Source organism: Sinocyclocheilus rhinocerous, unplaced genomic scaffold (genome assembly GCF_001515625.1).
Source record: "Sinocyclocheilus rhinocerous isolate Xijiao unplaced genomic scaffold, SAMN03320098_v1.1 scaffold558, whole genome shotgun sequence".
Classification (NCBI taxonomy): domain Eukaryota; kingdom Metazoa; phylum Chordata; class Actinopteri; order Cypriniformes; family Cyprinidae; genus Sinocyclocheilus; species Sinocyclocheilus rhinocerous.
Window position 1 is genome coordinate 25,895 of NW_015634502.1, and position 12,129 is coordinate 38,023.

General features: G+C 36.4%; 1 protein-coding gene across 1 annotated transcript in view; it reads right to left on the reverse strand.

Annotated features, from left to right (window-relative positions):
* LOC107745810 (copine-5-like) overlaps positions 1-11,591 on the reverse strand; it is a gene marked incomplete at its 3' end in the record, with an annotated part of 36,790 nt that extends 25,199 nt beyond the window's left edge. Inside the window, exon 1 of the mRNA XM_016559818.1 lies at positions 11,238-11,591. Coding sequence (XP_016415304.1) covers positions 11,238-11,347 — 110 coding nt within the window. The remainder of the gene's footprint in view (positions 1-11,237) is intronic.
* Between the last annotated feature and the right edge of the window lie 538 nt (positions 11,592-12,129).

Genomic DNA, 12,129 nt, shown 5'->3' on the forward strand with positions numbered 1-12,129 from the left:
GATGAAATGTGTGTGTGTGTGTGTGTGTGTGTGTGTGTGTAAATATATATATTTATATATATACGCACACACACACACACATATATATATATATATATATATATATCCTAAAAATATTGCTGTTCCAAAATATAAAAAATAAAAATATTGTTGTTCCAAAAAAGGAACAACAGAAAGCAAAAGAAATCAAAAGCAAAACAAAAGAAATATGTTTCTAAACTCCGAACAGATGTTTAAATGTAGCTGCATATACTTGTAAACATGGTTTCTGCAGCTTAAAATTAATAAAAGGTCTTTATTCGCTGCTGAGGTAGTTTTGAGTTACAGTATGTTTTAATACTACAATTAACTAGTACAGTGTAAAAGATCTCTTGTAAAGGATAATTTGATTCAGTTCCTCGTGATTTGGCCCTCTTCTGTGTTTATCTCTGATCAATAAACATTCATAGTAAACACTTTCCTGAATGCACTGGCTTGCACTGGATCATAGTGTTCTGTGTTGATATTTGTGATGCTATAACACATCTCATTTTGGTGATATTAGCACCACAGGTCAGTTTTTCTCTTTGCTAAGGAAGTGGTCTGACACTATTGGACTTGTGATCCAATCCCCTTCTCACCCACACTCTCCCAGAACCCAGTGGCACTGTAATTGGCACCCTCATGCAGGAGAAGCTATTTCAGCTATGGCAAATAGCTTCAAAATAGAGGGATCAAAATAGATTCTAATCTCCTCAGCCAGCCAATGAATCCTCATGGGTTCAAAGAAGCAGAAAAAAAGTAATTCAAGTTGCTATCTGGTTAAGAGGGGCAAAGAGAAATTTCAGAGCGCATGTCTTCCCTGGAGGTAGAGGAGAGGAAAGGATCATGTCGCTCATCATGTCACCAGGAATGAAAACTCTTGTAGTCTGGCCACCCTGACAGGGGTATTACCACCGTGACAGACTCTCAGGTCAATGGAGAGTGCTTATCATCATGGCTATTTTATGAACTCTGAACAAAGCCAAGAGCAGGACTGAGGTTGAACAACACCAGGCGAAACATTTCCCATGAGTCAAAACAAAAGATGGCCAGCAGGGTGTAATTTAACGTCCTAGGGCTCCATTTAACTGTCACCTAAAGGCACACTGGGCACTGGCAACCAACCAGAACATTATTAGAATGTCTCTCAAAGGTCCTGTGCCACTTCTAAGACCTAGGAATTCCTGTTATGGTGTTTCATTAAATGCAATATGATATACAATCCCTCTGTCTTCTCCTCGAGGAGTAATTACAGAAGAACAGGAGTGTCAGCATTTTTCCAGCTCGTCAACAACAAGCATGAAACAGCGTAATTAAATCCTGGCAAGTACTGTTCATAAACCAGGCATAAATCTCCACAAAAACCTTTAGTGAAGTCAGAAGCCACAGGGCAATGATCTCGTTTTGCATGTCTCTCCCTCAATAGCTTGTAAATGAAACTAATGTGATGGTTAATCACTGTTACACAGCAAATCCTGATCAATGGTGCTCATTTAAGTTGAGTTACCTCTTTATAGGATAGGCATGTTGAGTATTTGATTACAGAGGACAGCACAAATAATAAAACACAGGTTCAGCGGGTCAGATATTAATGAAGTGTCATATTGCACAATAGAATGAAAATCGCTAAAGAAAAAAAGTGATTAAAAAAATCGCTAAAGTGTTTGTGATTAAGTAATTACAGTGGCAATACATTAAGTTTCAGCCTACACCACTTGTCAGGACTATATGACTACAGTCGTTAACACTGAATAACCAACAGCTCTGAAACAATATTTATGCACTACCATTCAGACATCTGGGGTCAATCATTTTAGTTTTTTTATTTATTTATTTATTTTTTATATAATTTAATACTTTTATTCAGTAAGGATACATTCAATTGATCAAAAGTGACAGTAATAACATTATTAATGTTACAAAAGATTTTTACAGACAGTTCATTTGAAGTTTCTATTAATTAAAGAATACTGAAAAGATGTACCACAGTCTCCACGAAAATATTAAGCAGCACAACTGTTTTCAACACTGATGATAATAAGAAATGTCTCTTTAACACCAAATCAGCATATTAGAATAATTTCTCAATGATCATGTGACACTGAGTACTGGAGTAATGGCTGCTGCAAATTCGGCTGTTTAAACAGAATTTTTAACTGTAATAATACTATTTTAACTATTCTAAATTGTAATAATACTATTCTAACTATTTTAAATTGTAATAATATTTCACAATATTACTGTATTTTTACTGTATTTTTGATTAATAAATACAGCTTTGGGGAGCAACCACAAACAACCCCAAACTGTATTGTTTGCACTGTAGTGTAATGTATAAAGTATATAAACTATATTGCGATATGGTCCTACTGTATTGTGCATCCCTAAACACTTGTGATGAACAATTAGTTATATGAGAGTAAATTAATGCGATAATAGAGAAAGTGAGATTTCAAAATGAGATTTAAGACACATTCTAAATGAAAAGATGTCCTTTTTATAATTGCTTAGGCAAAATGCTGAACATTTCTTTGTAAAATTGAAATATGTCAAATAACAAAACTAAATTGAAATATTAAAACAAGCCCCAAAACAAATAAATAAATAACACAAATAAAAGAAATCTCTTCACATAAACAAACTAAGGTTTTGCCTGTGCTCTTTCCATTCAGTTAGAGGCAACAACTGTATTTTAATCATGATCCAAACAATGATGCTGCATACATGCTGCATGAGCAGTGTTTACTCTAAATTAGATTTTATAATTTCGAAATTTGAAGCAAAAACACAATGGTCTGACTTAAACTGTGAAATCATGCTACATCTGAACGAGACAGAAACAGCAGACGGGCTGAATGAGAACGTTAATTCACTCTTTGACAGCAGGGGGCGCTTATGGAAACGCAGCAATACAGCCAAGATGAAAAAAAAATCATCTAAACTTTTCTAAAGACAGTCAGTTCCCCTCAGAGATACATTCATATAAACTACTCCCAACTGTATCGCAATTAATTTAACATCTCAACCGATTTGAATCGTCACATATTAGTATCGATTTTCAACTTGCTCGCGGTGCATCGTTACATCCTGAAAACATTTACTGAAAAACTCTTTGAAAAATCGATCAGAGTAAACCCACTATGAGTAGGTAAAATGAGAATTAATTTAAGTGATGCAAGCCAAAAACTGACCTCCACGCCATCTCTGTTTGCTATTCTAAATAGTGTTTGCTTAGGTGGTCCACCTGTCAGTGCCTTCCTGAAGATGTCAGCAAAAATAAAAATCATTTTAATCAAGGAATTTTGGAGCAAGTAATTATATTTTGATTCAAGAAAACAAAAAAGTAAACAGAGTCAGTTCATGTTGCCATAGTGATGTTATCACACCCAACCAGCCTTCTGCAACAATATTACCATAACATCCAAGAACAAATTGGTGATAATAATAATAATAATAATAATAATAGTGATGTTAAAGCATCAGTGCTGATCTTTAGCACATCACAATGAGTCAGTTGATGTTTTGACTATGGACATTCAAAACTATGATGCCAATCAATTTGTTTTCATTCCAATAAGGGGTCAGCTGCACTCAACTGAATAAGCCCAGTAATGATCAGAGTTGCATTGCAAGTGTAGATAAGCCTCTTGTTACTCCCAGTATCTCACAAAGAGCACACAAGAGAATTATGGGTTTGTGAGACAGCCGTTTTGAGCTCTTTGATTTGACACCATCCTCTGTCAAAATGCAGGCATACCCACACTCGTTCTACTAACACATTTATACGCATACTAAATCAGTCAACTCAATTAACAACTGGCCAAGCTCTCACCCAGCCCATCCATCCATTCAGCAGCTGTTTTTTTTCCCTCAACCATCTGTTAGACTATTCACCATATTAAGCGCTTCCCTCTGTGACACGCAGAGGTCAGACACTCAGTCCCTCCTCTAAAAAACTGTTTTCTACCAACCTAAGATTTCATTTTAATCACATATTGGCCATATCACAGACTTGTTTATTATTAAAGATTCAAAATTACTGCCACAATGTAATATCGGTCAATTCCTGTATATCCAATGTCAATCAATCCTACAGAAAAAAAATCACTACAAAAAAAGATGTGAATAGAGACTGGATGAAAACAATGCATAAACTAGGACACACACACACACACACACACACACACACACACACACACACACACATGCACAACCACTTCTGCAGTAGATTACAGAGTGAATACATAATGCTTGTAAATCTCATTAAGCCTCTCACATCTTTTGCCACTGATTCTGCATCTTTATCACACGCTGAAGACCTCACCATCCATCCATCTATCCATCTATCCAGTCAATTAATTCCATCCATCTTTCTACATTTCTCTTTTTCTCAGTCTCACTTTGGAGTTACTTCCTTCATCACCAGGTAAAGTTCAAGTAGCATCTGATTGTTCTTTCATTTTGGTGGCAGAGTATTTAGATGAATAGTTCACCCAAAAATTAACATTTGCTGAAAGTTTTCTCACCTTCAGGTTATCCAAGATGCAGATGTGTTTGCTTGTTTATCAGAACAGATTTGGCTAAATTTAGCAGTACATCACTTGGCCACAAATGGATCCTCGGCAGTGAATGGGTGCCGTCAGAATGAGAGTCCAAACAGCTGATAAAAACATCACAATAATCCACAAGTAATCCACATGACACCAGTCCATAAAATAATGTCTTGTGAAGCTAAAACTGTGTTTGTAAAAATTAAATTTATCAAGACATTTTTAACTTAAAAAAATTACTTGCAGCTAAAATACTGTAAGTCCTGTATCCATAATATTGCAGTGAAAAAGTCATCTTGTCTAAATCAAGAGAAATATGCACAGATCAAGCACTGTTTACAAGAGAAAACAGTCCAAAACAGTTCTAAACAAATATATTGGTGGATTTTGATGTGAGAGGAGTGGATGGACTTTTTCATTGGAGGAAGCATTATTATGGATTATGAACTCTATTTTGGAAGCAGCGGTTTACAGTTAAAACGCCTTCATGATGGATTTGTTTCTTACAAACATGCAGCTTTTCATTTCACAAGATGTTAACTGATGGATTGGAGTCATGTGGATTATTTGTAGCTTATTGTGATGCTTTTTCAGCTGTCTGGACTCTGATGGCACCCACTCACTGCAGAGCATCCATTGGTGAGCAATTCAATGTAATACTAAATTTTTCCAAATCTGTTCAGATGAAGAAACAAATTCATCTAGTTACACCTTTGGTCACCTGAGGGTGAGCAAATTTTCATTGTGGGGAGAACAATACCTTTAACTCTAGGAAAGAAGACATGTTGGAAGCAGGACAATAAGGAATACATAAACGTTTGTTGTAATATTCACAGCTCGGGGACTAAAGGTGCTCTGTTATTGTAGCATATATAACCAGACGAGGAAATCCAGCAATAAAAGGCACTGGAGCTGAACAAATAGCAAAAGAACAATAACGGCTTACAATATACCACAGCTCCATTTAAAATCATCTAAACTTTTCTAAAGACAGTCAGTTCCCCTCAGAGATACATTCATATAAACTACTCCCAACTGTATCGCAATTAATTTAACATCTCAACCGATTTGAATCGTCACATATTAGTATCGATTTTCAACTGGCTCGCGGTGCATCGTTACATCCTGAAAACATTTACTGAAAAACTCTTTGAAAAATCGATCAGAGTAAACCCACTATGAGTAGGTAAAATGAGAATTAATTTAAGTGATGCAAGCCAAAAACTGACCTCCACGCCATCTCTGTTTGCTATTCTAAATAGTGTTTGCTTAGGTGGTCCACCTGTCAGTGCCTTCCTGAAGATGTCAGCAAAAATAAAAATCATTTTAATCAAGGAATTTTGGAGCAAGTAATTATATTTTGATTCAAGAAAACAAAAAAGTAAACAGAGTCAGTTCATGTTGCCATAGTGATGTTATCACACCCAACCAGCCTTCTGCAACAATATTACCATAACATCCAAGAACAAATTGGTGATAATAATAATAATAATAATAATAATAGTGATGTTAAAGCATCAGTGCTGATCTTTAGCACATCACAATGAGTCAGTTGATGTTTTGACTATGGACATTCAAAACTATGATGCCAATCAATTTGTTTTCATTCCAATAAGGGGTCAGCTGCACTCAACTGAATAAGCCCAGTAATGATCAGAGTTGCATTGCAAGTGTAGACAAGCCTCTTGTTACTCCCAGTATCTCACAAAGAGCACACAAGAGAATTATGGGTTTGTGAGACAGCCGTTTTGAGCTCTTTGATTTGACACCATCCTCTGTCAAAATGCAGGCATACCCACACTCGTTCTACTAACACATTTATACGCATACTAAATCAGTCAACTCAATTAACAACTGGCCAAGCTCTCACCCAGCCCATCCATCCATTCAGCAGCTGTTTTTTTTCCCTCAACCATCTGTTAGACTATTCACCATATTAAGCGCTTCCCTCTGTGACACGCAGAGGTCAGACACTCAGTCCCTCCTCTAAAAAACTGTTTTCTACCAACCTAAGATTTCATTTTAATCACATATTGGCCATATCACAGACTTGTTTATTATTAAAGATTCAAAATTACTGCCACAGTGTAATATCGGTCAATTCCTGTATATCCAATGTCAATCAATCCTACAGAAAAAAAATCACTACAAAAACAGGACAAAAAGATGTGAATAGAGACTGGATGAAAACAATGCATAAACTAGGACACACACACACACACACACACATGCACAACCACTTCTGCAGTAGATTACAGAGTGAATACATAATGATTGTAAATCTCATTAAGCCTCTCACATCTTTTGCCACTGATTCTGCATCTTTATCACACGCTGAAGACCTCACCATCCATCCATCTATCCATCTATCCAGTCAATTAATTCCATCCATCTTTCTACATTTCTCTTTTTCTCAGTCTCACTTTGGAGTTACTTCCTTCATCACCAGGTAAAGTTCAAGTAGCATCTGATTGTTCTTTCATTTTGGTGGCAGAGTATTTAGATGAATAGTTCACCCAAAAATTAACATTTGCTGAAAGTTTTCTCACCTTCAGGTTATCCAAGATGCAGATGTGTTTGCTTGTTTATCAGAACAGATTTGGCTAAATTTAGCAGTACATCACTTGGCCACAAATGGATCCTCGGCAGTGAATGGGTGCCGTCAGAATGAGAGTCCAAACAGCTGATAAAAACATCACAATAATCCACAAGTAATCCACATGACACCAGTCCATAAAATAATGTCTTGTGAAGCTAAAACTGTGTTTGTAAAAATTAAATTTATCAAGACATTTTTAACTTAAAAAAATTACTTGCAGCTAAAATACTGTAAGTCCTGTATCCATAATATTGCAGTGAAAAAGTCATCTTGTCTAAATCAAGAGAAATATGCAAAGATCAAGCACTGTTTACAAGAGAAAACAGTCCAAAACAGTTCTAAACAAATATATTGGTGGATTTTGATGTGAGAGGAGTGGATGGACTTTTTCATTGGAGGAAGCATTATTATGGATTATGAACTCTATTTTGGAAGCAGCGGTTTACAGTTAAAACGCCTTCATGATGGATTTGTTTCTTACAAACATGCAGCTTTTCATTTCACAAGATGTTAACTGATGGATTGGAGTCATGTGGATTATTTGTAGCTTATTGTGATGCTTTTTCAGCTGTCTGGACTCTGATGGCACCCACTCACTGCAGAGCATCCATTGGTGAGCAATTCAATGTAATACTAAATTTTTCCAAATCTGTTCAGATGAAGAAACAAATTCATCTAGTTACACCTTTGGTCACCTGAGGGTGAGCAAATTTTCATTGTGGGGAGAACAATACCTTTAACTCTAGGAAAGAAGACATGTTGGAAGCAGGACAATAAGGAATACATAAACATTTGTTGTAATATTCACAGCTCTGGGACTAAAGGTGCTCTGTTATTGTAGCATATATAACCAGACGAGGAAATCCAGCAATAACAGGCACTGGAGCTGAACAAATAGCAAAAGAACAATAACGGCTTACATTTGGAATCAAGTCACATGCTGAGAATGGAGCTGAACCCCATCCGTAAATCATCTCCAGGTTTGCAAATACCCACCAGACAGAGCCCTTCTCAGCAGAGTAGAGCCTAGAGAGTCAAGCAGCAGAGGGGTGCAGAGTGAATGTTGATGTATTCCATGATCTGGTTCCTCACCTGCAAGGTCAACCAAGAGGAGGACGTGGATCTGCAGTGAAACTGAAGCTTGCCAACAACTGCAACTTTATTCCTCCACTTTTACAACACAGAGAGCTACTCATGGAGGACAGTAACAACAGGGACACATAGTTTTTGGCATGGACACCCTTGCTAAAACCATGTTTCCCAGCAGCAAGCTTTGTTGATGTCCAAAATATTTAGGATTAAATGTTTTGCAAGTTAAAATGCATATTTGTTATTTGAAGCATTAAAACGGGATTTATTCCTGGCAAAGCTGAATTTTCAGCAGTCATTACTCCAGTCTTCAGTGTCTCATGATCGTTCAGAAATCATTCTAATATGCTGATTTGCTGCCTAAGTAACATTTCTTATAAATTTCTTTCAAAAAAAAAAAAATCTTACTGACCCCAAACTTTTGAACGGTAGTGTATAACAAAAAAGTATCTTTCTAAGACCCACTAAGTATATCCAAAAACTTTTTTCTGCCATTTGACCATGGTAAAACAAACCAATCAAAACCCAATTAGTGCCAGACAACTGGATCAATCGCGTATCTCTCACCCACAGGACAGCTTTTGTTTGTGATAAGGGTTATCACAAAGCCTCTGGTTTGTCAGACCAAACTTTCTGCTCTCCAATAACATCAGCAGGTTATGAGGGAATCTGGAGGGGGAAGTGAAGCGATTCAATTCCATGTCTGCCACAATCCCCTGATAATCAGCCCAAACTAAATCAATTACAGAGAACAAACGCAGGTGATGATTTCCACCTCCGCCACACAGAGTCTCATCACAGACCTGGAGAGAATGTTCTGCACTGACAGAGAAGGCCATAACGGTTCAGGGCCAGTAGATTTACTTATTCATTTATTCAATCACAGGCGCAAGAAGGTGGCAAAAATCTAATTCAATTAAAATAACAAAAATATTTTTTTACAAAAATCTATAATCAGATCACATATTTGAACACTAATGAGTTTTTTTATCCGTTTTTGATTATTGCAGTTATGGGTATGTAGAACCGAGAAAAATGAAAAATCCTATAAAGCACAGCTGATGGAATTTCATAATTAGAACTGGGAACCAATCCTAATCTGATCAAACAAATCTTCTCAAAATTATCTTAGAATCAAATGAGGTACTACAGGACAAACTAATATTCCTATTTTAAGTTTAATCCAGATATATACGGTATATATATATATTTTTTTTTAGAATTAGAATTTTCTAATTCCTTTAGGATTTTTGTATTTTTTGTAGTTTATTTATTTATTTGACAAGGAAGATAAAGAATGGAGAAACGGGTAGAAAATGCAAAAAAAAATATCCTCTTATATGTGCATGTTATTTAAGACCCTTGTCAAATTCATGTCATGCCAAGTTCAAATTAAAATCCAACTTATATATAGAGTTTTGTGTAATGTATAATTGGTACTATTGCTTGTATTTGTATAATCATTAAGTTGCAAATGTATTTAAATTTTAAAAGCAATTTCTATCTACTTAATTAAAAACAGTTGAGATCACATTTAGTTAATGTGATGAAGTCTTGGTCTTTAAAATAGAAATTCATTCAGCTAACAATCAGACCAAATTACACCCATATTCAATATTCTTTCTTTCTTTCTTTCTCAATGCAGACAGCAGGCAATATTAACTTGCAGCTGAGAAGTTGGCAAGCTTATGGTTATTAGCTACTTGCACAGGAAATTGCTCTCATTAAATAGATGGTCTGACTGTCAAGTTGGGAAATTCAGTAAAATCATTTTGTCTAAATTGGACTGAAGCGTGTATAATTGACTATAAGCGACTATTAAAGACATAGCAGATGTTGCGTATGCCAGCCGTATCCATTACTCCTCAAGATGATTGAAAACCCAAACCAATAGCCCTCCTATCAGTCTGAGCAATGAACCGGCTGTGGTCCTGGCTGAGGAGCCCCATGACTGAAATTACTTTTTACCACATCTCAGAACCAGCAGCAGCATTTTAGTGATGCATTCTAAATAAGAGCAACGTTGTCTGCTCTGAAAGTAAAGATGTTGATAAGCATCAGCCGAAAAAAACATTGGAATTACAGGAATTATGTTGCATGCGACATATAAAAACCCCTTTCTGCTATTTTGTACTGTAGTGAAGAATATATCCATTGACATGAGGACATCTGGGTGGGGTTTTTATGCTTCTTCTCATGAATATTCTCTGTTTGCTTCGGTACTACAGTACTATGATTTGGCAACTAGTAATATCATATTTTACAAGCCAACAAAAAATAATTCGATGAAAAACTGAAGATGGATTTCCTCTAACAAGCAGTTCACATAACGCAACTAAATACACAAACGTGACGTTTATTATTGATGTAAAGCAAAGATGATGTTTATAGGGGACTTTCCCTGATGTTCAGAACATCTGACAACTTATGGCATCTCTATATGGAGACAGCTGAGGTGAAGTACTTTGGGCAAGCAGCCTATATAGACGCAACTAACCAGATATATTAGATATTTACGCTCATATCAGTATTGTAGAGCCAGAAAATCTGAGTCAAAATTGTTGCATGTGAACTGTTACTTCTAAAACTTTATTTTATTTTTTTATAATTAATGGCAGCTCATAACCAAAAGTGCATTCCATTAACAGTTATAGGCTATAAACTATGCTAAATAATGCTTAAAATAAAGTCTCATCCCAAAGAAGAACATTTCTATGCTTCTTTAGACCAAACCCATTTACATACTGATGCTTCTCATGCTCTCAATTAACAGAACCAGTATGCTGGTTGGGGAAAAAAAACATAGAAAGAAGAAAAATCAAACAATTTTTCCAACAGAACCAAATATTCAACTTAAGACCACTAACACACGGTAAAATTTGAAGAATTTTTATATAGTCAAAGTATTGATATTATGTGGTTAACATGAACTATAAACGCCATGAAATCAAAGAGATTTCAACTTGAGTGAGTCATACCTGCACGAGACGGTGATCTCCACTTTGGTGGCGGGAATATTCCCCGTAATAGGGTCGAACTCGCACACTGAGGCCATGTCCTCTAGTTTATCCATAACGTCGCCTTCCATGGGCGCGCGGGACAAGAGGAAGCTCTCTACTTCAAACAGTTTTGCAGTTCTGGGTCCTGCGGTGCTTACTAAAATCTCCCAGCTCAGCAGGGTGACAGAGAATCAGCGTCTGTGCTGGAGTCCGCGGATGCCCTGTGATGCGCTCAAAATAAGAAATCAGCAATGTTGCAAGAAAAAAAAAGAAGACTACATAAAGGGTTTGGTTTGCTAAATGAAAACCTCAAGGAAGAGTACAGGTGCGCGACTTCTGACAGCGGTGAGATCTCTCTGTCTGCACTGTGTGGAGTGGAAAGTAAAAGAGCAGAACTCCACCCCTAGCGCATTCTTTCACATATTATTCGTGCTTTGCTCTCTCTCGGCGTAGCATCACGCTATTGATCCATAGATACGGCTCATTACTGCCTGAGCTATTTCTCACGGCGGTTAACTTCTGAAATACAACGGACAACGCACACTGCAAAAATAACGAGGGGAAATTAACGCACAAAATGCTACATTAAAAACCTTTTAGTTGGTTAACTGTCAAGTCACATTTATTTACATAGCGCTTTATACAATATAGTTCACCAATTATAAAACGAGTTCAACTAGCTCTACATAAGAAAAAAGTGTCATTAGCCTACTTAGCTCATGTCAGTTCAATGTTGACTCAATTCAGTTTAATAACACTGTCGATGTTAGTGTCATTATCCAGCTTAATTCAGTTCACATTTTGTTCTCACCCGATAGTGGTAGTGCAGGTAAATTGAACTTTAAGTTACCTTATCGTATACACTGGGAGG